This window comes from Phytophthora sojae, assembly GCF_000149755.1.
Source record: "Phytophthora sojae unplaced genomic scaffold PHYSOscaffold_3, whole genome shotgun sequence".
Lineage (NCBI taxonomy): Eukaryota > Oomycota > Peronosporomycetes > Peronosporales > Peronosporaceae > Phytophthora > Phytophthora sojae.
In genome coordinates, this window is record NW_009258117.1 from 9243799 (window position 1) to 9271011 (window position 27213).

Here is a 27213-nt window from a genome sequence, read left to right on the forward strand (position 1 = left end):
ACCTGGAACAGAGTCATCGCTATCACGTTGTCGCTTTGCCGTTGTTTAAGGTTCTGTTTCGGCTAGGGCGGTGGCCAGGCAGGGATTGACAGTAACACGATTTTCTTCTGAATTACCATAGTAATATTAGAGGAAGATAAAAGGATACTAAAGTACTAGTATCATCGAGCCCAAGATCTCGACTACTATATTATTACTAGGGCTCCGGGGATAGGAGGTTTTTGGTATAATCGCTTTCTATTATTATGAGTTTTTTTTTTACGAACCACGGGCATCTCCTGCGCCTGCTTCGCAGCCGCAGCGTCTGCCCGGTAATTCACCTCAAAACTGTAGATAGTGCTTATACACAGTGATAAAACGAGCCTTGCTCGAGATCTGTTTGTAGATTGTAGAAAATGAAAATGTTTACCTTTGTATGCTTCTGCAGCAGTTCGTCCGCTTCAATCATTGACTTTACTTCACTCCTACTATTCGATATATGTTACTGACTCATACCGGTTCAATCTGCCCACGCATATAAACCTTTTGGAGGGCCCAGTGCGGCACCGCGGCCGTACCGGTGTAATGGGTTTTCTACCAGTTTAGCTTGCCCACGCATATAAACCTTTTGGAGGGCCCAGTGCGGCACCGGGGTCACATCGGTTTCAGGACAATGTACCAGTTAGGTGTCAAGAGGGGTCACCTTTTGACTTGACGTACCACGGATATAATCCTTTTCGATGGTCGACCTTCAAAAAGCCTATATCTCTGTCGCTGAACGCTTCACACAGTCGGATTCTTCATGCAAAATTTTTCCTTTTACGAGCGTCAGTTTAATCTTGTTGTCAGAGCTGACGCGGGGATCGTGGGGTCGGTCGAACCGCTGCCAAATTGCCAGTGGCAATCCACAGCTCAATCTTGTTGGTCCCCGTTACTAGAGCCGACGATTGGATCGTGTACTCGTACGGCTTGTATAACGGGATGCTCCAGCTCTAAGTAAAAACCAACACCTGAAGTCACTTTTGATCCGTTTAATCTATTCATATTTTGCACTTACCGCTCCCCGTACAAACCGTTTGTTTTTGTTTTTGAATTGATGATCATTATTGTCACTTAGCTAATACGATCGCTAACGACTACTAAAGACCGGGGGCCTCACCTGTGCAAAGCGTCACTAGGGAGGGGGCTCTCTGGACCAGAGTCTGGTGGGTGAGTCTGAAAATTAGTGCAAAGCGCAACCTCAAGCGAGGTCAGGTGGTTCGTACTCGCCACCCACGAGGTCGGCAGATACAGGACAGGGGCCCTGCACCTCCTGTTGTGCGGCCGTCGGCCGCTGTCCCATGGAGACTTGACTTGAGCGTTGATCGCGTTCGTCCGGCGCGTGCTGAAGGATGCGTGAGCCTAGGCTCCAACATCGCATGACGGCAGCATCCCGAGGGACACCGCCCAAATGCCTCCGTGGAGGCGTGGCTTGAGTGCTTGAACCGCGGTCGCCTGCCGCGAGCTTGAAAGAGTGGTCGAAGGCTGGGCCTCCCACCACCGTGGCAACGACCCATAGAGTCGCCGCCCTCTTGGAGCGTAATCGCCGTCGTCGCGCGCGAGCTGCTCCTGCGCCGACTCCCGTCGTCGGCCATGGTCACGCGCAAGCCGTCGCTGCAGCCGCCATGCTCCTTCCTGGGCTCCCTCGGGAGGGAGGATTCCCCCCAGGAAGGCCAAGGTCCCGGAGATTAGAGCTGTCGCCTGAGTTAACCTAACCTCCGTTAACAACCTTTTTCTTAACAGCCTCTGCTGACCTCCGAACCTACCTTAGCCTCCCACCCAACCTCTTCATATCCTCATACAAAAACCAAGTTATAAAATCTTGATCCCGTCAACGGCGGTCACTTCGACACCCGGCGGGATTCAAGAAAGTGAAGTGGGAGCATGGAAGAGCTCCGCTCACCGGACCCGGTTGCCAGGTTGGCGCGGCTTCCTCCGACTCCAGCCAAGACAAATGAAAAGGATGGCGGGACCCCGGGGTCCCACCTGGCTCTCATCACATACCGGTATCAAATTATCAGATGTATTGGAAAATGTATGTGTTAGCTAAAGGAAAAGCAAGTCTCCTTCTCTCCGTTCGCCTACTTCGTTGACGAGCTAAATAACTGCAGGATAGATGGCTGGTTAGATTTCAGGCCGGCCTTCTTCTTTTTAGTCCGGCCAGGATTCCGCTTCGTTGGGGTTTTAGACGTAGATTTGTTAACCGCCGCGCTAGAAGGTGAAGCTGCGTTCATGATCGTCTCAGGTACATCGGGATAGTAGTTCAGGTACTCTTAAAAGTACACGTTGTTCTGCTCATTCGTAATGTCTGCAATTACAAAATTCTGGATCATGAGGTTGCTGTTGAAGTAATCTGCTGATGGGCGACAAAGAGCATTGTACGGCATCGAAATACCACCTCCATAATCTTCTGCTTGAATTTGAACACGACAGTAGACTCTCTCTGCGGTCGCATCTGCATCACCAGCCAGGTCAGTTTCGTCGTCAGCAGCAACGTCGTCGATTGTATGAGGGATAACCTGATCAGATAAAATCTGCTGAGGCGCATGCAAAGCCGTATAATCTTTGACAAAGTTGGACGAATCGCCGCTGAGCGATTGCTTCGTTAAGGTGAGTTCTCTTTTCCAGTAGTACAACCTCGCGCTCTTCCTCAGAAATATCGGGCTGCTGAAACAAAATATCTAGGCGAACGCAGCAGTCACAGATATCCTCCGCTGTTCGTTTTAGACGGACACCAGGAAAGTAGTCCTGCTTGTACTGGATGAAGTGGGAGTAACTTAGTGTGCGGGCATCTGGGTTGATTCGGGCGATATCGTCCACATAGCGAGCGTGTACAATCTTCCACGTCAGCTTGGGCTCAGTGAAGTACTGCCGCGGGTGTCGGTGGGCGCACGTAAACCCATCCTCCAATATCCACGTAGCACAATGCGCTTTGAAACGAGCAACATCGTCCTCCGTGAATGCGTGCCAGGGTGTAAGTTTTGCGCGCCTTGTGTGCAACGACTCAATTCCAACCTCTAGCACCTTCCTTAGTCTTGCTACGCGACTTCCACCGACCGGTATGATCGCTCTAATCACACGTTCCGAGAGTCCTAATTGTAGAAGCTGAAGCACGACACCTTCCGACTGCTGCCACTCTTTTCCGCCATAGCTTGTGTCCCATGAGTCCCAGTCCCGACGGATCTGCTGAACTCGCTCCTCTCCCAGGATGGCTACGGCCCGCTTGTACGCTGCTGTCTTCCGATCAGAGGCTTTTTTTCTTTTACGTATCGGTCTCAGGCTCTGGGAGCCACCTCCGCGGCGTCGTGCCATTTACTTACGAAGCTTAAGCGAAAATGGTAAGACCCTCGGTGGTTTCAACGCTGCCCTTGATAAAAATAAATAACTGCCGATACCGATTATTTTGGATGGGGGACCCCGGGGTCCCGCCAACTGTTCCAAATGCAGCATCTTCCAGTGTCAGCCACAGCTCTAAGAAGGCCAACCCAAGATCCCCCGTCTGTGTCAAGACGGCACTCAAGCAGAAAAGCAAGCTCTGCAGAGCTCGACTTGAACGCTAGTGACGATCAGATACGCAGTGCCTACACCTCACCTCAAGCCCGCGCTAGCGTGACAACTCCAAGCGTGTCAGTTGCCAGCTCTTCCGTCAGCAAGCGGCCTCGGGGAAATCGATCGAGTGCCAAAAAATCCTCAAGTACCAAGCGAAAGAAAACACGGACAAGCCCGCGCCCCGAAGTGACAGCCAGCGCATCCAAACGAAGCCCTACCACCAGCCAACTGCAGCATCCTAATCAAGTGCCACCGGAACGTGACCCGAATTCAGAACTCGCTAAGCGCTGGCGAGTTGTCTTGAAACACAATACACGACTTGAATCCCCTCCTCTCAGGCTTTTTACGACGAGACGTCAGCGGCGCCCTGTCTTATGGCAATTTGTGCAGCTTGTCCCCAACCCCGCTTGCTGGTATCTCTCGGATGAGGCGTTTGATAACAGCAATGCTATGTATGCATATTGCAAGAAGTGCAGGCATGGCAGCCAACTGTCGAGCTCTTCTTCGCAGCAGCAGAAGCAGCAGACTTGTCCGTCGACTTCTGCTGCGAGACCTTGGGCGGCTCCAGGAAGTTGTCCTTGGGTATCTCCTCCACCTTCTTGTCGTTCTTGGCGCATTTATTGCCGCTCTGGTGCTGATGCTTCTCAATGAGATTGGACAGCGCCACCACTAGCAAGAATAATAAACCATAAAAGCACCCACAAAGGTCAGCAACTCCGCAAATAAAACCCTCTCTCAGTAAGAGGGTGTTTGGGCGCACCTATTTTCTTCGCGATCATGCGCAGCTTGCAGTCCTGCAAGGCCGTCGTGTGATCGGGCACGGTCATGTCCTTCTGGTCGCACTGGCGCTTTTCGGCGGCGCTGAGTCACGCCGTCTTGCTCTCCTTCTTCTCGCTCGGGATCTCACGCATACGCGCGGTGGTGCGGTTGGTCATGATGAGCTGCGCGTCATCGGCCATGTTCTGGCCCAGGATCTTGCCCACGGCGTCGCCGAAGCCCACGGAGTCGTGGATCTCTTCATTGTCATCACCTTCGTCATCTGCGCTATGGTGACACACTGTCTTCGTAGCGTACTCGATGTTGGGTCGGGCTGCGGGTTCTGCGGCGCAGCGCGTTCTTGGTCTCGTTGATCTCCACGACGTCCGAGTCGACGATGGCGGCCTGCAGCACGGCGCCATCCACGGTCAGCGCCGCCAGCTTCTTGAAGGTGAAGGGCACGCAGCCGCCCTCCCGCTTTTTGGTCTCCTTGCGCAGGAAGCGGTCGCGACGTAAGTTGCTGTCGGAGAAGTAGAGCTCCACTTGCTTCTTGATATGGGCCTCCAGCGACGCCATGGCTGCTACAGTAGGTAGTATCGCTTTCTTGCCTTGGACTTGGGCGAAAAACCAGTTCCCGATACTAGTAGTTTGAGTAGGCGATTGGACTGGGTGTACCACACAGAAGGAGATTGGCGCAGGTTAGCGCAGGTAGAGGTGAGGTACAGTTACACTTTCAGAGTTGAGGTTAGTTAAGGGGAGTTAGCTTAACCACAACAGCTCTACCGGAGATCCTTGGAGGCGACCCTTGGCAGACACTTGCATAAAAATTGTCCGAAAACTTTGTCGCGGCCCGAAATCGTTTCAGTTGTATACTTGCCTATCTACGCGCTCAATAATCTAGCTCCGTGTCACATGCCAGCTATAGATTGATCTGATAGGTACAGCATATATAAATAGCGAGCTGTAACTCTTTCTAGAAGCTGAGATATGGACAGAATGTGAGTGTCCGAAAATTGTGTCGCGCAGTGTAGAATAGTGCGTGGTTATCTCCTTATAGCTAGGGGCCGCTGTATTTGGCTGCACTATGCTACGAGGACGTCGTCCCTGGCGGATGATCAGCCGTCGCTGATAGCGGCATTTCCTTTTTTTGCAGTTTAAAATAGTCGACAATATTCGTTGAGCAACAAGAGTGCAATGGAGCCGCCCGGTCTGCAAGTGGAGCTCGAAGAGAGCGCAAATGCAACACTTGATCGCTGTCGCGAGACAAGACCTGCAAATACAACACGCGCGTACGCGCCAAAGCAGCGAGAGTTCAAAGCATGGTGCGATCGGAAGGGTTTCCATGAAACAACTCGCTACCCAGTGACGGCGTCAAAGCTGCATCTATTTCTTCAAGAAGAAGTAGTTGATCGAGAAGTTCGGGTGAAAAATACGACGCGTAAGATTGGTGTTGGTACTGTGGAGATGTATGTAAACGCAGTTTCGGACCTGTACAACGATCAGCACAGCCATGGCGCGAACGCACATCCTCACCCTCGCAACAGCCTCATCAAGGCTCTCCTGTCTACTCTAAAGCGCGAAAAACACGAGAAGAACAAGCGTGAATACGTCGATAGGGGTGTGGGGTCTCTACTAGTTGGGTACTGTACTACAGATGATCTGGTTGCGATTTCTCGGGGTTACATGAATCTGAACACCGGAGGTGACTTACGCAACCGCATGAGCCACTTCTTGTGTCATGCATGCTTGCTGATGGGGGAGTCTGCACGTAATCTAGAGCTGCCCGATCTTTTCAGCGTGATTCTAGAACATGAAGGCTACATGGACTACCGAGCTCTTGTGATAATATTGGAACAAGGCAAGACCAATCAGTACGGTCGGCGTGAGTTTGGGTCATATATCCGGCTCCGCAACGTTGAAGTGTGTCCGATTGGAGCTCTTGGATTGTATCTCTTCTTCAGATGGGGTGTTCAGAACGAAGCTGTTCCGAATTTTTGGAGCCAAAAGAAAGGTACGACATCAATGTACTCAAGTCAGGCAAAAATTCCACCACTGTATTGACATACCGCGCTCATTATGACGCTACTGTGAAAGCTTTCACTGCTCTCGGCATGCACTCCAAGGCAAAGACGCATGCCGCTCGTTGGTCCGGGCCCAGAATGGCCGAACTAGCTGGAGCAGCAGAATCACAAATACGAAGGTTAGGGCGGTGGAATGCTGGGATGTTACCTGGCTGCGTTACCGCGGGATGCCATGCGCTCGCGTTCAGGGTTCTCACCAGACCGACGATCTTTTTTCTTGGAGCGTGCTGCTGTCGTGCCGCCTGAAAGTCTTCAGCTCGAGCTGTTTCCTTTCGTAGAAAAATACATGGAAGCGTACATGAAGCAAAAATCTACACATGTTGCAACTGGTGACTTCTTGAAGCTGCTCATTTACCTGCGCACTGTCGTTCTCCAAGATGCCGTGCATCCCGCAGACACGTTATGGTAACACCCTTTGTTTAACTCCAGCAGGTTCAATGCATTTGCTGCTGATCTGAAAGAGAAAATGCTCGTGGAGAAATCGCCAAACGTAATGCATTTAAACGAAGTAGTTCCTGAACTCATGGACCATCTAAAGCAACAGCAGCAGCAAGCCTTAGCATATATTGACGGCAAGATTAGCGAGGTTGGGACTGCAGTTCGAAATTTGGAGGGTGCATTTACACAACTTACATCGGGAGCTGCTGCCGTTCGATTGACAGTCAACTGGGGAGGCGCTGGCGCGTCGGATCCTGTTGTGGCGGCGCCAGGCGATCATATTTCCGCACATCCGGCTACTTAAAAAATGGTGCGCGCTTTAAAGACAGTGACGCAAGTCTGGCAAGAGTGGACGCTTGGAATCCATGGCGGTCCAGCGGTACGGGGATTGGAAGAGCTGCACGGCTCGGCTTGGCGAAATACACCAGCAGAAAAGCGGTCCTTCTTTCGCCGTAAGCGCATCATCGACCGAGTCTCTGTTATTGCACAACAGCAGAATATTAGTCACGACGAAGCCGTGTTTGTGCTGGAAGCACACCGCACTCAAGCACAACTTACCCTCAATGCATTGAGCGACAGGTTAAACAAATATCTTTAGTCAGAATAACAGTCGATTTGTTAGTATACTGCCAGCTCTACTATTTGTCTTTTACAACCTCCTTTTTCGTACCATTATATTTTGATGACCAGCAAGGCAGCGCCTCAAGCATCATGCACTTCTAGACCACAAGCTCGCCGGCTGCAACATCTTCACCTGTCCGCGCAGTACGCGGCTTGTCATCGCACGCATCGCGGTTGACAGCGCTCTCTGTGGCGCGTACTCGCATCCAGCAGAGCTATCTGCACATATATAGCAACACTGTGTAAGCGTTTCCTCTGTGTTAGCATTACCTCGCACTCCACGTCGTTTAAACAGTTCATTCCGCCTTCCCACCATCTACGGGGTCATCACCTCCTTCAAGCGGTGTTCACACACGTCACATACCTTTCGATTGCTAGGGGCGGCACGCTCTTCGCGCCCTGGGCAATCTCGTCCGGCTGCCCATAGCTCACGTAGCATTGTCTTCTAGTAAGCGACCTTCTCACGCCCCTGGCGCCTCTCGTGCTGCTCCTCACGCGCTCCCGCCGCCTTCAGCGCCGTCTCCACCCTGTGTAGCAGCACAGTGGCGGCCTGGCGTCTCTCGTGCAGCTTCGCGTGCATGCGCGGCGCGCAGCGACGACTGGGGTCGCCTCTGTTGCTTGCTGTCCACCGCGTTGCAAAATGCCGAGTGGACGAGGTCCCGAGTGGATGGGTACTGATATCGTCTGTTATCCGGAAGTAACCACTTCAGATAATTAAGATATCTGAGGGACGGGGGCAGAGACAAGGTAGAGACATTAAAGTGACGGCGGCCCCCGTCCACTTCCGATAATTAAGTCTATAACTACGTAATTCCCAATTACAACAAACTCTTAGTCGCCGACGATTTCACGTTGATCTACAATGTAGATTATGCTTATTTTACATTTCGGTAACCTTATCGCAAACGAACCGAGGCAAATGCGGTACTGAAATGCATCGTCGAATAGGCGCGGCAATTCGAAAATCGCACGTTGCTCCAAACCAAGCGCTCAATTAGGAAGTGCCCCCCCCCCCGAGAACTTTCTCTTGCCGACGACTGCGCCATCGCTGGGCATTTAACTTATTTGGCTGACGCATTGTTTGCAGTTGCAGATTACGCGACTCGCTTACAAAGCTGAGTATACATGTATTTTCCGTGCAGAGTTCTAAAAATGAAAGAAAGAGTCAGATCACTTTGCGATATGAACTGTTGTAAACCTAGCAAACACCTCCATAATTTTGTAGCCTAAAAACGTCAGCTCAACAAAGCGCTATAGACAGTAGCGATTGAGATGTCGCGTCGCTGCAGCGAACCCGGTGGGCTACCCGCACGGGCGACCAAGTGCGATGGCGAATCCAGTGCCGAGCAACTCAGCTAAAACTAAATTATCAGGTCTTACAGACCCGCATTCCGCTGCGTATAATTTAAGAGTAAGTCACGAAAATGTTGGTACTCTGATGGAGATAGCTATCATACCTTCAGACTGTAGCGAGGGAAGCTGCTGTATTGGCAATGCAGCAGGCCTCTTGCCACCCCAAACTGCTACTGTGCTGAGACAGCCGAACAGCAGCTTTACGGTTTGCATATATCGATAGGCACATTGAATTCTCACATGGGCTGTGTATGCTTCAGAAACCATCCCACTAATAAAATATTGGACATCATATTACACTTCGTTCTGGATCAGAATGATCCCAAAAAGAAGCTTAAAGTGAGTCATAAGCATTTAGTATATGATCTCAATAGTAGCCACAGTTTTATGGCATCGGCTTACCTCTAACCAAAACTTCTGCAGCATCGCTGGTCTTGTTCGAATATAATTTAGGTGACTAATGTCACCCACAGTGTTAACGGACAAAGAGCGCACGTCGGTATACCATAGTTTGGCTTGTTAAATATAGACAATTCAAGCCACCTATAACTGAATTATTGGGTACTAAGAATCTGATAATATTATTCCCACCCCCTCGTGGCAAATACATCAGTATCTTGTCGTGATTTACTGACAATAATATATCAACCGCATCAACTAAGTCAATTTTTGCTGTGAAACAGAGCGTAATGCATACCTTCGCTTAGATGTAGTTGAGCTGCCGAGCTGAAAAAGGTGGGCAGCTGTACAGACGCTGGTGCGCCCACTACCACACTCCTAAATTTTCTACAGCATTTACCTCAGATATCCATACTCCACTACGTAAGTATAGTGCTGCCTCCAACTAAATGTCTGATTTGCATTATGAGGAAGGTTCAGCGACTGTCGTCGATACACATGTTCAGATCATAATACAGTACTACATGTAATTTGAGAGGATTAAATTTTAACAACGGTACACCGTACCCGAATGTGCCCAGCAAACACATGTGGTACACAGCAAGTACATGTAGCACACACAGGGGCCTCTATAATAGGTACATAGCACATCCCATTTTGATCCTGGTATACAAAACTTAGCACAAAGTGTGACAGTTTGGCTTCAGCGCACTAAGAAAAGAGGGTCGATAGGAGGCCGTCTGAAATATATATCTGGCCTGTATCTCGGTCAGTTGGTGCAGCGGGTGGAAAAAGTCAGCATCTACCCACGGTTTTGTACAGATCAACTTCAATATCAAGTGCTCGGCAACTCCGACATGTCTCCTGCAAACTTGCCCAAGCTATTGTTTCTCCTCGGGACTTGCTTTGAGAAAGTTGATAGGCCAATCCAGCATTCCGCGAATCACGATGTATTGTCGCTTTAACTACCTATCACAGGCCAGAAACAAGCTGGTGATCAGCAGTAAGAGGAGCGGTGTGCTTGTGTGCCAACTGCGGCTCAGTTTTGAATCGTTTAGCCACAAGACAAATGCCCCCAAAGATATCCCGACAACAATACTCCGACGATCTGCGCCTCCGTGTTATCGTAAAGTGGAAAGCCGGCCTCAGCCAGCGTAAAATAGGCCGGCATCTCCTAATTCCTCGCCTCAGCGTTCAGTCAATCGTTTCCCAGTACAAGAAACACGGTTATGTCAAGATACCGCCTCGCTCGGGACGTCCACGGTTAACTACTCCTTGCCATGACCGCCGGATTTTGCGTGCTGTCGAGGATGATCGCTTCATCAGCGCCGCTGCGTTGGCTGCTCAAGTTTCGAAGGAAGTTGGGGTGCCAGTCTCACGCCATCTGATCCGAGACCGCATCCATGATGCTGGTTTTCACGGAAGGCCAGCACGTAAAAGCCTTTTCTCAGCATCAAGCACCGCCGACGACGCTACTTATCTGCTAAGAAGTTTGGCAGAATGACGGAAGGGTTTTGGAGCTGTTCAGTGACGAAGCGGGTGTTGAATTACACGGAACATAGGGTCGTGTGGCGGTCTGGCGCCGTGCACATGAGGCGTTTTCTTCGCGATGTGTGCTGCCTACGTTCAAGCTAATGGTTTGGAGTTCAATAACGGCAAATGGAGTTGGCAAAATGTATTTTTGCGATCAGTCCGTAAATGGGGTGTACTACCGACTGCTACTGAAAACGAAGATTCCATATACAAAGCTGTCCTTGGGACTTTCGGGAAAACTCTGTTTGTTCATGGCAATGCGCCCGCCCACGCGGCAAAGCTGACTGCAAGGTGTTTGCGCGACCTCAAGTTGATTTATCTGGGACATCGGCCGCAAAGTCCAGACTTGAACCCTATAGAGAACTTGTGGTTCATGTGGTTCATTATGGAGCAAGAGCTTTACTGAAATCCAGTGATGACTATCGACAAGCTCAAGACCAGGCTATTAGAGATTTGGACAAGTATTGACGATTATGTGGTCCGAAAGCGTGTTTGGTCGATGCCCAAGCGCCTAGAACAAGTGCGTCGACGAAGAGGTGGCCACACTAAGTATTAGCGACGTTTTTCATATTGATCAATATAGTGTCTCGTTTTTTGGGTGGATGCTGACTTTTTCCACCCGCTGTAGTGTTTGCACCTGAAAAGGAAGTTTGGCTGAAAGCTATGGTGTACAAGACGATTGGATCTGCTTATACAATTGGTCGCCTGTGCGGTCGGCCGAAGAAAGTGGGGTTCGCGGCACTGAATCAAGTCGGGTGGTCGGACTCAAAATTTCAGTCGGCCGTCGAGCAACTGGGGGGGGGGAGGTAATTCAGAGCGGAATCGACAATTATCGAGCCTTAATGCAACTAGAGCACAACCCACCGTGGAATTGGTTGGTCCAGCCGGATTGAGTCGATGAGCTTGACGTCGACGATGCTTTAAATTCGGAAACTAGAGGAATTTGCGAGGAATTTGAGTTCGAGGCCGATATAGAAGCAATCAGGAAAATGCGTTTCGATCCTAAGTCGCAGATCGACGGTCCACAAAATCTCTTCGATCACCATGACAGATCCACTACAACCTTCGTGCTCCCAGAATTTAGGCATTTATTCGAGCATTCGGCTAGCTCCGCCTTTTTCGCCGATCTACCATTGTATTTTTGGCGTCAAGGATTGTACCAGACGAACGAAGATGCCGTTGTAAAAGGCATTGAAATTACGCGGTCGTTTACACTGCGGGGGCTGATGGTATCTCTTTTCTCAGCATACTTCTTTTCATGGCGCTAGATGACAAAGGTGAATACTCGAATGGCTGGGGACCCCAGGCGTAAGACTTGATATTCGGTCGAAGTACGACAGTGTTAAATGGCATTATGAGTCTCAACAAATTCAAACTGCTGCGACGATGTCTGAATTTTAACGCTACTCTTATGACTTTGGACATTGATGCGGCAGCGTGAATTTGCCCACTACTGAATATGCGCAAAGTGGCGGTCAGTAAGAACGTAGTCGTTGGACGTGATGTAGCGCAGGATGGAGCAAGCGTGTCATGTCGCTCTCATAACGGACGGCATCTTGTTGTATTTTACCCCATGAAGCCAACTGAGAAATACCACTTCCGCCTTTACGTTGTTTGCTGTTCGTATACGTGGATCGCCCTCGACTTTCGACTGCATTGCAATAAAAGCAGTATTGCGGACCGCTTCGGCGGAGTGATAAGCGCACAAGAAGCACAATGATTGGTACAAAAGCTTGAAAGAGTGTCTAAGATTAGGCAATTTGTACTGGAAGTTTTTTCCCTCTTTTTGGATGTAACCGCGTCGTCAATATGGATACCTATTACATATCTGTACAGTTCTTGCAAGAACTTTGTCGGAAAGGCCTGTACGACCGATGAATAATTCGCGCCAACAGCAAACATTTGCCTGGACATACGCAACCGACGATAGTTGTGTGCGCAGAGAGTTTTGGCAGGCTGTTTCAGTTGAACACAAGATGGTTGCATTTTCGCGGTGCGACGGAAACATTGTCAGCATGGTCTCGAATGCTGATGCGTCTGCTGTGTCATCTGTAACGGGTATTGTTGGCAATAAGGATGTTGGATTTCCAGCCCCAATTTGTGTACCACGATACAACAACAGCGTACAGGGCGTGGACCGGTTGCACCAGCTAAGAGAAACAAAATCGTAAGAAGCACCGCTGTATCGTGTGTCGCTGGGGCGTTACCCGATCGAAGGGACAAACAACTGCTGAAAGCATGATATCTGCTTGTGTCGAGTTGTTAATGCACAAGCTGAGTCCCCGTGCATATGCCCGGAGACGACATAAACTTGCTGGAAAAAATATCACCGCTATTACAGGGGAAATAATTTGTTTTTTTTCTTTTCCCGAAGGTTGCACTAACCGTGGGTCTGAAGTCGTGAAGCTGCGCCAAGAGGCTACTGCAACCATTACAAATATTATTGTCCTTGAGACAGCTGTGAAGTGGAGATACGTGAGAAATTATTGTGGTGTTCGCCAACGTCATCTATATTGGGTATAGCGGTCAGAAACCACGGTGCAGACGCCGAGAATAGCAGTCAGGGTCAATTCAGTACAGCAACAGAGTAAAGTAGCCAGCGCAGCTTGGTACAGATATTAGGTACTGCATCAACTCGCTACAAACATGGGGTGTTGCGCCATTAACTCCTATACAATAGATGCCGGCAAGCATAGCCTTCCAAGTTTAGTGGACGTTCGGCAGCACCACGAAACAACAGCCACCGCGCCTACCAGCCGTATCTACACGGTTCAGGCACTGAGCCCAGCTTTCGACAAAGCTCAACATTACTCGAAACGTCACGAGAATGTACACTCGCATCTCGAAACTAACTGGGCAGTGAACAGCCCGTAGTAGGATGATACGGACAGCAGGAGTATCTACAGCACCAACGCAAGCACCGTCGTACAGTCGTAAGTGTCATTTCTCTGACCCTTACCAAACGTCTACTTCAAGCGATTCCATCGGAGGTCGAGCATAGGAAGGTTGCAGCCTTGCTCACCCAGAACCTAACGAAATGTAATCGCTTAGCACATTTGCTGCACTACAAATGCAAGATTCCAACCATCCAGCCTGACAAGCACCAAAACAACTAGCCCGACTACAGCGAACTTGCGCTCGGATGAGTAGGAGCGATTATAGATCGGTATGTGGAATTTTAGGCTACACAAACCATTAGCGTTTGAAAGGTTTTGCTATCACTCCAGACACGGTCGGTTTTTTATTTTTGAAATAATATGAGAGAAGCCCTGTTTGTATAAGTTCAATTACGTTTATTGATTCAGATAGCACTACTTACGGGGGCGCTTGTTCGACCGAAGGCGTCTGTAATAGCAATTGGTATTCTTCCGTGAGCCTCGGGGAGTTTTAGATTTCCTTCGCCACCCTTGGGGAGTTACCATACTAAATAGACAATCCTTCTTAGGCAGGGGACGCCCGACCTCTCGCTCAGCGCAAAGCTCATGAAGCCTCCACTTCACATCGAGCAAGGGTTTCATCCGGAAGTCGCTGAAGCGAACGTTGAAAACTGCGAACCAGTCGTCCTGGTCGCCCGCTTCATTCCGTCTGACAACAGTCTCAACGTAGCCGTCTCATGTAGTGGAGAGTTCCCACAGACTTGGAAGCGCAGTCGAAATCTTCTTGTTCCTAACGAACAGGTTAATGAAGAATAGCACGCAGCGTGGGGACGATCCCGTCAATAAGACATCATTTATCCGTGATCAAGAACAGCCGATTAGCCTATGGGCGGAAGCCGCAAGGTTACATGCATCCTACACGGGCTGTCCGGGGTTATATCTAACTTCCGAAACTAGAGCCCGGGGCGCAATCCAATCGCCACAGCGAAAAATCAAGCTAGGTGACTTGAAGGAAGCAAACTGATGGGGGACTTCTTTCTGATAGTTTGCACAAGCAAAAACCGCCAATAATTTGGAAGTGAGAGCTGCTAGTGGCGTTCTGGAACGAAGCGGTTTTTGCAAGATTCAGCTGGAAGTATCGGATCGGACGTGCCCCTTAGCTATAAAAGGAGCTTCGTCAACTAAGTTTCGTGTCGATCTTTAGGGAAGTCTACGTTGAGAGCAGAGATGAATTTCGGTCTCGGGCCGAAATCAGACCACCTGGACCAGAGACAACTACAAATTGGTACCCCAACTCACGACGATCCAAGGAAAGATCAAAACGCTTGTGTGTGGACTTCATAGTATAGGACGGTTAAATCGGGCTCATGGGTAGCTATCAAGTCAGTATCAAGTGATTCCCCATAGGAGGTGTATCGAGACTACCAAATCTTGGAGATTGTTCGACCACTGTGGAAAGAATAGTGAGAATAGCGAGTCTCTGTCCTCCTGTTCTCACTAATGAATGAAGCAAAGTTGTAGGCGATATCCATTGTGTTAGGGCAGGGGCGGACCCACATACAAAGTAGCCCCCACCCCCGTAGATTTTGGGAAGCTATCACACTTACCCCCCGCCCATTTCTATTTCTGAGCTGCTAGATCGCCTTAATCCCCTTTTTTCGAGCCACCGAATGGACTTACCCCCCCCCCCCCCGGTTTTGGCCCGGCCCCCTCCGATTTTGGTTCTGGGTCTACCCCTATGTTTGGGAGACATATAGGCAGAAAGAGGCAGTCGAGCGAAAAGCAGTACGATGTCGCGCATACTCCTATCTCTTCCGTTATCTCCTCTTTTGCTAACCCTTAATGTTTTTGCGCCATTTCGACAGAGAACTGATCAGAAGGTGGGCGATCGACAATACTGGTGAGCGGGTCCCAGCTCGCGGTAAGAGCAGCAGCACAGTTGTTGGGGGCCCTCGTGGTGCAGAGGAAGCACAGTCTGAGTGACCAGGAGAATGCTTGGCCGCTTTCAGAAGGGGTTGAGTCTAATGTACCAAGCCCACCAAGCCCCGGCTTTCCTACTTCGACATACCTGTAACTTTTAGTCGAGGGGATTAGCCACAACCCTGCTCCCTCACCGCAGACATCAAACCCGCTCATCGACCAGCTGCAACACACCGTTCCGATGTGGAGGCTCGTCGAATACAAACCTGACGCAGCTGGCTATACACCGCAAACCCGAAGATATATGCTCTACGTGTTCTCGATTGCGCACCTTCAAGATGCAAGCGATCGTGCCAGAAGGCTGCTCAGCCCACACCTCGCCAAGATGGCCACGTTCAGCCCCCAGCGCTTCTTCGTTTTGAGAACATTCGCGCCCATTTCTATGTTCGTGTGAAAAGAATCGCGCAAAAGAAAGGTTCGACAGCGACAGTACCGTTTGTATCTTTTCTTTGTCGTTACTTCCAGAAGTCCTGGAACTCGAAGAAGTAGCTATTCAGTTTGTGCAAGAAGAACCCCGATTGTCACAAAAATTATGTTGTATCGGGCTCTGGGGTATCCTCTTCATATCCGTTGTAGACGCTTTGTTCGACCTCCTTGTGATGTGTCAGCGGATCCCCATCCGTCTTGGATTCTTCGTTGGCAGGATCAGTTCTTCTTGCGACTACGTCTGAATCCATAACATCAAGACGTCTTGTCATTACGCTGGTGTCTCTGTGCTAGGCGTGTCCTGGTGCTCAAGTACGTGGCTTTCCTCTATCTCGACCAACGTTAAAGCAGGAACAGAGTCGCAATTTTCGGTGCGTGTTCGCTCTGCCGCGACGACAATGCGCTTGAGTGTCGTGTACTCTTTCGTTGCATCTTCAGCCTTGTCGGGTCCTCAAGCGGCATTGCGCACAATTGAAAATGTGTGTGTCTTGTCAATTTTCATCCTATCCTGTTTTTTGATCGCGGTGCAAATACTAGAGCTCACTGAAGTATTGTTCGCAGGTAGCTGTAATTACAGCAATAGAGAGAATCACTGCTGCTAGTTCTGGTAGCCTTGACGTAGGTCTTGCGTCTGCTGCAAAGCTCCAATACTGCGCGGCATCGCCGTTAAAGCGGATAATGGCCTCCTTCACAAATTGCCGCGATACCATTATTCTACGTATTTATTTCAGAGTTAAAGAGCGATTACAACCCTGGTTTGACGTATCCCTGAAGTTAGTTCTGCTTAGTGCGGGGCGTTTTGCTGTTAGTAAAGTTTACTAGACACTAATTCACTGTTAGCTGTACGTATATTGACTGTAAGTAGACAAGTTAGTAGCAAGAGAATTATCATGATATATATTAAAGTTAAAGCTGATTGCAGTTAATGTCCTACTGAAGAGATCTAAACGCCCTACGTCCTTGAGGTCCCTCTTCTAGCGAAATATATTCGGGCCAGGCCGAATTGAGCTCTGCGTCTTCAAACGCATTGATCAACTCGATCGGGGTGTGACGGGCCAGGTTCCAGGTCGGTCTTTCCCACCTACCCATTATTAGATACAGCCGCTGCATATCAACAGTCATACGGCGTACTTAGTAGATGCTTCCAACAACAAATACAGCATCGCCATCACTGCTAATAGAGGATATCACCTCACTGTCAGTTCTGTCCGCTACAGGAGAATCCAGAATGTATATGACAGCATGGGGTAACTCGTCGTCTCCACAGAACAGTTCATATAGGGAGGTGACCATATCGGGGTTGTCAGAAGAATCTTGGTCGGGCTCCTCGACACGTAGCGATAGGCGGTCAGGCTCCGCGATTTCGGGAAGTTGTTAGTTGGGGGTCCCGAATACAGGTTGTTGGACGTCGGAATCTCCCTTTTTCGGAAGGTTGTTGGCAGGACTTTCAATCTCAGGCGCACGATCTTCGTTGAGTAGTCTTCCGCTTTCATAGTCTGCGTCGCGCCCCCGCTACCCGCTGACGACGCTGGGCCGCGCCCTGGTGGAAAATTTTGTGACGTGACCTATGCAATAAGGTAACTCTGTAGGCACCCTATTTATGTACTATAACTATTTAAGTTCGATCCCCCCTTTATGTATGCATCTCGCAAAATATATCCCCCCCCCCGCTCTTACGAGCTTCTTAGCACGTTGTTAAATACACCATGTTAAGACCGGGCTAATCTTAGATTTTTTATAGACTGCAGTAAGTACGATGTATTTCTATGAACCAGCCTGATCGGCGATAATCTCTTGCCCACCTTGTGCAATGCTATGTACCAGTATGTGCCACTCCGTCTCAAAACAAATGGAAGGTGCAACTCTTTTTCGAGTTTCAAAACAGAAGTCAGAAGCTATAGTTGGTTTCACTATGGGCCTGCTGACGTGATAACAGCTCTTCTTGCACAAACGCGGCAGCGCGCTGCAAGCACTTCAATCTCACAGGCAGGCTCACGGATCAGCTTGGTCTTCGACAAGTGAGTGGGTTGGAAGTCGTTGTCACTGCCGTACTGAATGCACAGGTCCATAATGGACTGAAGGCTTAAAAAAGCCTTGTCAATCGTAGAGGGGGGAACTTTCCAGTAGGCTTCGTTCACGGCAACGATCAGCTCCTGGAGTGTGCGCACTTTCTTCTGCTGGCGCGACTGAATCGGGTGAAAAATGCCCGTGTCCAGGGCATTCATGTCGGGCGAGTTGGGCGGCTGAAATTGCAGAGCCGAGTTGATGCCAGCCGCCTGGGTTGCTTCCTGGAGCTCGGCATTGTCGACGGGAACATGGGGTGGCGCGTTGTTCTGCTGGACCACCACACGCGACTCACCGAGCTGGCCCGGCCATCGAGACGCAATCGCAGGCAGGATCTGCTGAATGAGCATTGACCGGTAGCTCTGATTGTTGACAGGTACATCGTGCGGAACCAGCGTTCCAGCTGGGCGGTTGCGACTTGAACGGGCAGTAGGAAGGAACTCGACGAAGGGCCAAATGCCCAGCTTGCCATCGAAGTACTGGCAACGCTGGGCATCCCACCGTGGGCGTACAACCGCTGCCTGCACCATCACTTTTACGATGCGGTATCGGCTGCGAAGCCTAAACGCTAGTACTGGCTCACCAGGTAGTGCGATGAAACGCTTCTTCACCTTCGTAAGGTAAAAAAAAGCTTTTCATCCGCATGAATCTTGTCAAACATGCCGTTGAACCGCAACGTCGCTGGGTCGACGTGGGCGCAGCTGAACTGAAGTCGCTACAGCTTGTTCCTGTCAGTCAGCAGCGGCCTAGATACGCTCGTAGCCACCCGGAGGAGGCTGTCGTCACGAACCCGATGGTGCAGCGTAGCGGATGGTACCCCAGCGACTGGCGCAGCAGAACGTACAGTAGACCTCATTTCAGGGGCGGCCTCACGGAGCCGCTCGAGCGCAGCACCATAGTCCTTCTTCTTACGCCCAGTGGCGCACTTACGAGATGGCACCTGTAAAACACCAGTAGCCGCAGCGGATGCCACAGCACGCTGCCAGATCCGTGACACCGTACGGGGCTGTACCTCGAACTGGTCGGCGGCAGCACCTATGGCTCCGTGGCGAGAGTTGCCTCCGGTGGAGTCCCGAGCCAGGAGCCACAGTATTTGGTGGCGCTGCTGCTCCGTCAGGTTCTTCTTGCGAGGGGCAGTGGCCGTGGGCATGTTGGTCGTGGCCTTCGTGCTGGTTATGGCCGGCGCGCTGGTTGTGGCCGTCGTGCGGGTCGTGCAGATCGTGGTGGCTGTGCTGGTCGTGCCGGTCGTGGTCGCCATCGTGGGCCTTGGCGTGGTGGGCGGGTGGAGGCAGTTGGGGCTCTGGTCAAAAAGCTTTAGTTATTAGTGGTAGAAATGTACGCGTCCGGCGACGCTGATTCCAATGGTGTACGCACGTCAAGCAGGCTCCCAGAACTCAACCCGTCGCGTCCATTCAAACGGCGGCGGCTGCTAAACCGCGGCAATTATCCACAGCGCTCATAAGCACATTTGCTACACCTTCACCACCACATACAGGGCGAGTGAAGACTAAACCTGCCATTGGTTTTGAGACGGAGTGGTAGTTAGATACACCGTCGATCAGTCCTGTAATTGCAACAAGATGTATATACGGGATATGGTTTTGTCCTTTTTATTTGGACCTGCCCAAGGGCAAACATATTCGCCCAACTGTGATATAGCGCCTTGAGCTCCCCCCTCCCCCCCGTTCCCGGGTTGCGTCCTAGACAGAGAATCTAGGGAACTAGAGAGAGAGCGATCTCCTAGTAGATAGACGGCCCGTCCGGGCGAGGGATTTATCCGGGGCCGTGAGTTCCCGGGGCCTTTACTCGCTATGGGAAACCAAGGGGTCCTGAGGCTCGGTCAGTAACCTCACCTTGTGTACCCCCTTCGAATCGGTTGTTTAGATCAGAGGGAAGGTCAATCACTGAGGATCTCCTGGAAGTCCCGACCTTATGAGTACGCTGAGTTGATAGCTATACAAACAATCGCCCGGGGACGCTACCTGGTTCCCGGGGCGGGATGGATTCGCAACTGAATATACACTGAGTCTTTCGGAGCAAGACTCCCTCGGCGACGGCCGCAAGTAGTTTTCGGGGCGAGACCCGAGAGATATGGGGTGTTTCTACCCGTGCCGGCTAGACCGCACTCCGGGGAACAGATATGGAATGCCTGGGATCGCGGGGGAAACTCTGACAAATGTGATAGAGAGAGTTTTACCTGGAGCGAGTCTACAAACGCAGGTCCAGAGACCGCGACCTTTGTCCTTGTTGTTCTTGGCCGAGAAGACGACTTGGGCACTTGAGGGGAAAAGTTAGACTGAATTATTTCTCCGCCCGGCGGGTGGCCACCGGGCCTGCTTAAGCATATGGGTATTTCGGGATCTGCTACATACTAGTTTCACTATGTCAGGGCCATGCTGTCGCTGCGCTCCGGCTTCCGGGACAGTACCGTAGGTGCACACTTTAGTGCCGGAACCGCATGGATGTCTGCTCGGGGTGTACCGAGATTTGCCAATTTTGGTCCCAGGTCGAATTCAGGAAATCCCGGGGGCACTATGCCACACAACTATGCTAGGATCATTATTGATTGCCAACAAAATTTAATGATGCAAGATACAATTCTATCATGCAATCCTTCGTTACGCAACATATATTGTTTTTGGCTAACCTCCTCTTTTGAATTGCTTTAGCTGGTGTCGCTCGTAGTGCGACGTACGTTGAGCTAGTTGCCACACTTGGGCAATCCGGACCTCCAGTCGCGTAACTGTGACTTACGTCTTCACTGCGAGTGCAGCGGGGCTGCCGTAGCTTTAGCGTCAGAGGAAGACGTAACAGACTCACAGAGTCTCAGCTTAAGATAGCCGGTTCTAATACCAGAACGTACGAGTCCGTACACCTTACGGACTCCAAGAGTCAACCCTTAACTCTTAACGGTGTGAATCTCAAACTGAATGTAGTTCCCTTTATTGCGGCAAAGCCGCCTATCCGGTTCACTATGCTAGCATAGTGAACCCTAGTCATATGCACAATCAGTGGCTCTGAAGCCATGTACTGATTCTCCTATTGATTTAGGTTATACAGTGTATACCCACTTCGTAACCCTTCGGGTACCTCTCGTGTAACCCCGTTACAGCGAGGCTTCCCACGACTGTGCTGGGATAAATTATAGTCGTGACAAGCCTCGCAGCGAAGCCGTCTTACGGCGCTAATAAATGATCGGATCGGGCATTAGCAATCGCCAGCGATTTCAATTATGTTTGTCTCTTCTGGGACGTAGTGCCCTGTCCATGAAATATTTTGCTCCTTCTGCGCAAACCTAAAGCCTAACCGCGTGTATTTCAATGTCTTTAACATGTTGTATATACAACAAGCGATAAAACGGGGCAGGGTAGCGCATGTTGCCATATACTACTTCTAAGAGCGGAGGGGGGGGGGTAATATATTGTGTGCAATACATATAGAGCCACTTTTTAGAGTCTTTGTGTGTGGTGCAGCGGAATCAGCAAAATCTGCGAGATTGCCAATCCAACTTCCCAACTGCGCCCGAGCACCGAATAACGGAGGGGGTCCCCCGATGATCCGTGATTAGCGGTGGAAAACAACCGTCGACAACGTTTTCAAATCTTAGTTGATTACCCGCAAGGTTGAAAACCCCCGTTTAAAAATAGAAATATGCAACGCGAAACTCATCCAGCAGTGCATGATGATCGCGAACAAATCTGGTGATAGCCACACACTTCTCACGGACTTCCTTGAAGAACGCTAGTTTAAACACGTCTTGAATGAGGAGGTTGATGGTATGAGCAGCGCATCCTCCGGCAAATATTGATAACTTGCTTTTCAAGCGTCCCCACGCGTTCACCAAGTTGCTGGCGTTGTCTGTCATCACGCTAGCAACAACAGCGCCAGTCTCGGTCTGCACTTCGTTGATCACGCGCTCCAACTCCTTTGCCATGTATGTACCCGCGTGCTTATCTGTTCCAGTCGGCAGGGACGACCAAAACAACGCAGGCATACCCGGGGCAACAATCATGAAGTTGATGATGCTGGCATTATTCGTATCGCTCCACCCATCGGTAACAATCGACACCACGGTCTGTTGTTTAATCCGCGCCACAACATATTGTCTGCATTTCTCGCGCATGCTGTTTAAAATTGGGCCTGCCAACTTGTGCCGCGATGGTAGTCGAACTCCAGGCGCTAAAGCCCAACGAACTGGCGAAAAATGGTGACTCGACGAGAACAAAGGACAACGCACACCCAAAAATCATCTGCAGAAGCGCGAAACGAATTCTTCCTGCGTCATTGATCGGTGCCCAGGGGTGCTAGACGCAGCGCTAGTCGAGCTGGCATTCGTCGTGTTAGCAGGTGGGCAACCAGCATTGACCTCAATCGGAGCGGTTTGGACTCGTTGCTGCTTCCGCTGCGCCTCCGCGCGCAAATATTCACTCCATTGCTGACGAACCAAAGGTGGTGCCCTTGCAGTTAACGAGATGGGGCACCATGAAGCGACCAGGTTGAGCGGTGTTGATTCGCTGTTGACAGTGTCTGACATTTGCCGTTCGCTTTCGGCTTCTTCTCGAAGTCTGCCCATACGGGGTGGTCTGGGCGGCCTGAACAACGGGAAGGAGAGCGCTGCGATGATCGAGCTGGCGACGGTGTCGAATGGTGACGTGGCTGAGTCGATTCGGTCACGGAAGCTTGAGACGACGGATGCTCCTCTGACTTCTCCTCGTGGAGCACCGGTGACTCAGAGACACGGTGCTGCCACCCCAGTGCAGCAGGCGATCCCCATTGCGCTGGAAACGATGGCGATGCAGATTGTTGGGGGGGGGGGCTGGAAGCGGAGACTGGCCTCGAGACGTCCGAGGATCCCCGGGCTGTGACATCAAGCTTGAGCTGTGGTCGAGCTGGTAGCCTGTCCTGTGGTCGAGCTGGTAAGGCGCAAGTGCGGAGATCGCTTCGAAGCCGAGTTCTTCGCTGGGATGAGCTGGAGTCTCCCTCTGGCAATTGAGGCCGCGCTGAATGGGGCTTCTATTTAGGACAGGTCTACTGTTGAGGAGGTCAACTGCTGGGTGATTAGGTTTTCAACCTTCCGGTTCGGTTTGAAAACATAAATTAACTTAATAAATGTATGGTACGTTTTCAACGCCCTTGGTTGGATACCATCACTATCCGTGATCTGTGTACTGAACTGGGCACCTTGTGTACCCGTCGGTAGGGCTGGATCTTGCTCCTGTGGTATCTTCCGCAGCGTCCGAGCCTTGAAGAGAGAACAGTCTGGGCGGGGATGTGGATAGAGCAGCGCGGAAATCTTCACTCTGCTCGCGGTAGTACTCCAAATCCAGTAGTCTTGGATCTGGCGGTCTGTCTGGATCCGGCCGGGATGTTGCCTTTCGGTGCGTTGTCATTTACGTTGCCTTCACAGGTCGTGTTTGCCTCCTCCAATGACGGTGTCGTTGACAGTTGAGAAGCGAGGGATGCACCGGCTAAACAGATAACGCCGGTGGATCTTGGATCTGCACTTGACAGTAGTTCACGAAGAAGGTTTTGGATCTGGCCAATGTAATACTCCAGTCCTAAAACCAACACTAGATCTTCTACCGCTAACCTCTCTACACCGTGCAGGGCCAATGTCGTTCCCGTTTCCAGGCGAGGGAGGAAGCGCTTGCTTTGCACAAGGCAAATTCGGTTCTGATTTATGCTTAAGTTCGTCCCTATCTCGAAGTCTATCTTCCTTTGGGTCCTATCATCCATTCCTACTGACTCTATGGAGCTCATTTACCTTCCTAACCCCCGAAGAAGCGGCTTTATCCACCCTACCACAGATACCAACGCTCGCGCTATCTCTCTGTTGCAGAGGGTGTGCAGTTTCAGCGCCGCATCCACCACTTCCGCCGATCTGGTGGAGAAGGCCTGTTGCTGCTGCATTTTGCGGTCGGTAATTTATTTCTCGCGCACATGCTGGGTGCCGCCGTGGCGGTAATTTATGCTCCCGGACCGCGTGCGCGTCGGCATGTAGCTTTGAATGGTACGGATATGCCCGGGCAGCTCGTGTAGAAGGCATGTAGTCTTGGTGGCTGCCGTCCAGTGTGTAGAGCGGGTCTAGACAGGCTGGTAGTAGCGCATGGCCTGCAGGCACGTGTGTGTGGAGCAGCGAAGGTGCTCAGTTGCTGTGAATAGCGCTAGGGGCGCGAGAAAAGGGGCGCGTCCGGGTGGGAGCGTTTATGTCGGTTTGGGCTGGTATCTTGCCCGAGTGGTCTAAGGGGGCGGACTTAAGATCCGCTAGACGTTACAGTCTGCGTGGGTTCAAACCCCACAGATACCAACGCGCGCGCTATCTCTCTGTTGCAGAGGGTGTGCAGTTTCAGCGCCGCATCCACCACTTCCGCCGATCTGGTGGAGAAGGCCTGTTGCTGCTGCATTTTGCGGTCGGTAATTTATTTCTCGCGCACATGCTGGGTGCCGCCGTGGTGGTAATTTATGCTTCCGGACCGCGTGCGCGTCGGCATGTAGCTTTGAATGGTACGGATATGCCCGGGCAGCTCGTGTAGAAGGCATGTAGTCTTGGTGGCTGCCGTCCAGTGTGTAGAGCGGGTCTAGACAGGCTGGTAGTAGCGCATGGCCTGCAGGCACGTGTGTGTGGAGCAGCGAAGGTGCTCAGTTGCTGTGAATAGCGCTAGGGGCGCGAGAAAAGGGGCGCGTCCGGGTGGGAGCGTTTATGTCGGTTTGGGCTGGTATCTTGCCCGAGTGGTCTAAGGGGGCGGACTTAAGATCCGCTAGACGTTACAGTCTGCGTGGGTTCAAACCCCACAGATACCAACGCGCGCTATCTCTCTGTTGCAGAGGGTGTGCAGTTTCAGCGCCGCATCCACCACTTCCGCCGATCTGGTGAAGAAGGCCTGTTGCTGCTGCATTTTGCGGTCGGTAATTTATTTCTCGCGCACATGCTGGGTGCCGCCGTGGCGGTAATTTATGCTCCCGGACCGCGTGCGCGTCGGCATGTAGCTTTGAATGGTACGGATATGCCCGGGCAGCTCGTGTAGAAGGCATGTAGTCTTGGTGGCTGCCGTCCAGTGTGTAGAGCGGGTCTAGACAGGCTGGTAGTAGCGCATGGCCTGCAGGCACGTGTGTGTGGAGCAGCGAAGGTGCTCAGTTGCTGTGAATAGCGCTAGGGGCGCGAGAAAAGGGGCGCGTCCGGGTGGGAGCGTTTATGTCGGTTTGGGCTGGTATCTTGCCCGAGTGGTCTAAGGGGGCGAACTTAAGATCCGCTAGACGTTACAGTCTGCGTGGGTTCAAACCCCACAGATACCAACGCGCGCGCTATCTCTCTGTTGCAGAGGGTGTGCAGTTTCAGCGCCGCATCCACCACTTCCGCCGATCTGGTGGAGAAGGCCTGTTGCTGCTGCATTTTGCGGTCGGTAATTTATTTCTCGCGCACATGCTGGGTGCCGCCGTGGCGGTAATTTATGCTCCCGGACCGCGTGCGCGTCGGCATGTAGCTTTGAATGGTACGGATATGCCCGGGCAGCTCGTGTAGAAGGCATGTAGTCTTGGTGGCTGCCGTCCAGTGTGTAGAGCGGGTCTAGACAGGCTGGTAGTAGCGCATGGCCTGCAGGCACGTGTGTGTGGAGCAGCGAAGGTGCTCAGTTGCTGTGAATAGCGCTAGGGGCGCGAGAAAAGGGGCGCGTCCGGGTGGGAGCGTTTATGTCGGTTTGGGCTGGTATCTTGCCCGAGTGGTCTAAGGGGGCGGACTTAAGATCCGCTAGACGTTACAGTCTGCGTGGGTTCAAACCCCACAGATACCAACGCGCGCGCTATCTCTCTGTTGCAGAGGGTGTGCAGTTTCAGCGCCGCATCCACCACTTCCGCCGATCTGGTGAAGAAGGCCTGTTGCTGCTGCATTTTGCGGTCGGTAATTTATTTCTCGCGCACATGCTGGGTGCCGCCGTGGCGGTAATTTATGCTCCCGGACCGCGTGCGCGTCGGCATGTAGCTTTGAATGGTACGGATATGCCCGGGCAGCTCGTGTAGAAGGCATGTAGTCTTGGTGGCTGCCGTCCAGTGTGTAGAGCGGGTCTAGACAGGCTGGTAGTAGCGCATGGCCTGCAGGCACGTGTGTGTGGAGCAGCGAAGGTGCTCAGTTGCTGTGAATAGCGCTAGGGGCGCGAGAAAAGGGGCGCGTCCGGGTGGGAGCGTTTATGTCGGTTTGGGCTGGTATCTTGCCCGAGTGGTCTAAGGGGGCGAACTTAAGATCCGCTAGACGTTACAGTCTGCGTGGGTTCAAACCCCACAGATACCAACGCGCGCTATCTCTCTGTTGCAGAGGGTGTGCAGTTTCAGCGCCGCATCCACCACTTCCGCCGATCTGGTGAAGAAGGCCTGTTGCTGCTGCATTTTGCGGTCGGTAATTTATTTCTCGCGCACATGCTGGGTGCCGCCGTGGCGGTAATTTATGCTCCCGGACCGCGTGCGCGTCGGCATGTAGCTTTGAATGGTACGGATATGCCCGGGCAGCTCGTGTAGAAGGCATGTAGTCTTGGTGGCTGCCGTCCAGTGTGTAGAGCGGGTCTAGACAGGCTGGTAGTAGCGCATGGCCTGCAGGCACGTGTGTGTGGAGCAGCGAAGGTGCTCAGTTGCTGTGAATAGCGCTAGGGGCGCGAGAAAAGGGGCGCGTCCGGGTGGGAGCGTTTATGTCGGTTTGGGCTGGTATCTTGCCCGAGTGGTCTAAGGGGGCGAACTTAAGATCCGCTAGACGTTACAGTCTGCGTGGGTTCAAACCCCACAGATACCAACGCGCGCTATCTCTCTGTTGCAGAGGGTGTGCAGTTTCAGCGCCGCATCCACCACTTCCGCCGATCTGGTGGAGAAGGCCTGTTGCTGCTGCATTTTGCGGTCGGTAATTTATTTCTCGCGCACATGCTGGGTGCCGCCGTGGCGGTAATTTATGCTCCCGGACCGCGTGCGCGTCGGCATGTAGCTTTGAATGGTACGGATATGCCCGGGCAGCTCGTGTAGAAGGCATGTAGTCTTGGTGGCTGCCGTCCAGTGTGTAGAGCGGGTCTAGACAGGCTGGTAGTAGCGCATGGCCTGCAGGCACGTGTGTGTGGAGCAGCGAAGGTGCTCAGTTGCTGTGAATA

General features: G+C 51.6%; 7 protein-coding genes and 6 non-coding genes across 13 annotated transcripts; 10 read left to right on the forward strand and 3 right to left on the reverse strand.

Moving 5' to 3' along the window:
* Positions 1 to 2541: 2541 nt before the first annotated feature.
* On the reverse strand, positions 2542 to 3330 carry PHYSODRAFT_490668 (hypothetical protein; the record flags this gene model as incomplete). The annotated part of the gene is made up of 1 exon (XM_009526708.1): positions 2542 to 3330. One exon carries the CDS (start codon positions 3328 to 3330, stop codon positions 2542 to 2544), a length of 789 nt encoding a protein of 262 aa, XP_009525003.1.
* A 1103-nt stretch (positions 3331 to 4433) lies between these two features.
* Positions 4434 to 4899, reverse strand: PHYSODRAFT_299660 (hypothetical protein; the record flags this gene model as incomplete). The annotated part of the gene is made up of 2 exons (XM_009526709.1): positions 4434 to 4580; positions 4624 to 4899. 2 exons carry the CDS (start codon positions 4897 to 4899, stop codon positions 4434 to 4436), a joined length of 423 nt encoding a protein of 140 aa, XP_009525004.1.
* A 633-nt stretch (positions 4900 to 5532) lies between these two features.
* PHYSODRAFT_433406 (hypothetical protein) lies at positions 5533 to 5997 on the forward strand (the record flags this gene model as incomplete). Its single annotated transcript, XM_009526710.1, has 2 exons — positions 5533 to 5761; positions 5804 to 5997. Coding segments are annotated over 2 exons (423 nt in total), but the record flags the coding sequence as incomplete, so codon positions are not given.
* A 1152-nt stretch (positions 5998 to 7149) lies between these two features.
* PHYSODRAFT_414167 (hypothetical protein) lies at positions 7150 to 7317 on the forward strand (the record flags this gene model as incomplete). The annotated part of the gene is made up of 1 exon (XM_009526711.1): positions 7150 to 7317. A coding segment is annotated over one exon (168 nt), but the record flags the coding sequence as incomplete, so codon positions are not given.
* A 4055-nt stretch (positions 7318 to 11372) lies between these two features.
* PHYSODRAFT_488527 (hypothetical protein) lies at positions 11373 to 11558 on the forward strand (the record flags this gene model as incomplete). Its single annotated transcript, XM_009526712.1, has 1 exon — positions 11373 to 11558. A coding segment is annotated over one exon (186 nt), but the record flags the coding sequence as incomplete, so codon positions are not given.
* A 6236-nt stretch (positions 11559 to 17794) lies between these two features.
* Positions 17795 to 19614, reverse strand: PHYSODRAFT_299662 (hypothetical protein; the record flags this gene model as incomplete). Its single annotated transcript, XM_009526713.1, is given in 4 exon segments — positions 17795 to 17843; positions 18885 to 18919; positions 18939 to 19394; positions 19588 to 19614. The coding sequence occupies 4 exon segments, from the start codon at positions 19612 to 19614 to the stop codon at positions 17795 to 17797; spliced, it is 567 nt and encodes a 188-aa protein (XP_009525008.1).
* Positions 19615 to 22566: 2952 nt separating this feature from the next.
* PHYSODRAFT_330120 (hypothetical protein) lies at positions 22567 to 23115 on the forward strand (the record flags this gene model as incomplete). The annotated part of the gene is made up of 2 exons (XM_009526714.1): positions 22567 to 22896; positions 22984 to 23115. 2 exons carry the CDS (start codon positions 22567 to 22569, stop codon positions 23113 to 23115), a joined length of 462 nt encoding a protein of 153 aa, XP_009525009.1.
* Positions 23116 to 24315: 1200 nt separating this feature from the next.
* On the forward strand, positions 24316 to 24401 carry PHYSODRAFT_t746. Its single transcript has one exon. It is a non-coding gene; the product is annotated as a tRNA-Leu (tRNA).
* Positions 24402 to 24809: 408 nt separating this feature from the next.
* PHYSODRAFT_t747 lies at positions 24810 to 24895 on the forward strand. The gene has a single exon. It is a non-coding gene; the product is annotated as a tRNA-Leu (tRNA).
* A 406-nt stretch (positions 24896 to 25301) lies between these two features.
* On the forward strand, positions 25302 to 25387 carry PHYSODRAFT_t748. The gene has a single exon. It is a non-coding gene; the product is annotated as a tRNA-Leu (tRNA).
* Positions 25388 to 25795: 408 nt separating this feature from the next.
* On the forward strand, positions 25796 to 25881 carry PHYSODRAFT_t749. The gene has a single exon. It is a non-coding gene; the product is annotated as a tRNA-Leu (tRNA).
* A 408-nt stretch (positions 25882 to 26289) lies between these two features.
* On the forward strand, positions 26290 to 26375 carry PHYSODRAFT_t750. Its single transcript has one exon. It is a non-coding gene; the product is annotated as a tRNA-Leu (tRNA).
* A 406-nt stretch (positions 26376 to 26781) lies between these two features.
* Positions 26782 to 26867, forward strand: PHYSODRAFT_t751. Its single transcript has one exon. It is a non-coding gene; the product is annotated as a tRNA-Leu (tRNA).
* The last annotated feature ends 346 nt before the right edge of the window (positions 26868 to 27213 follow it).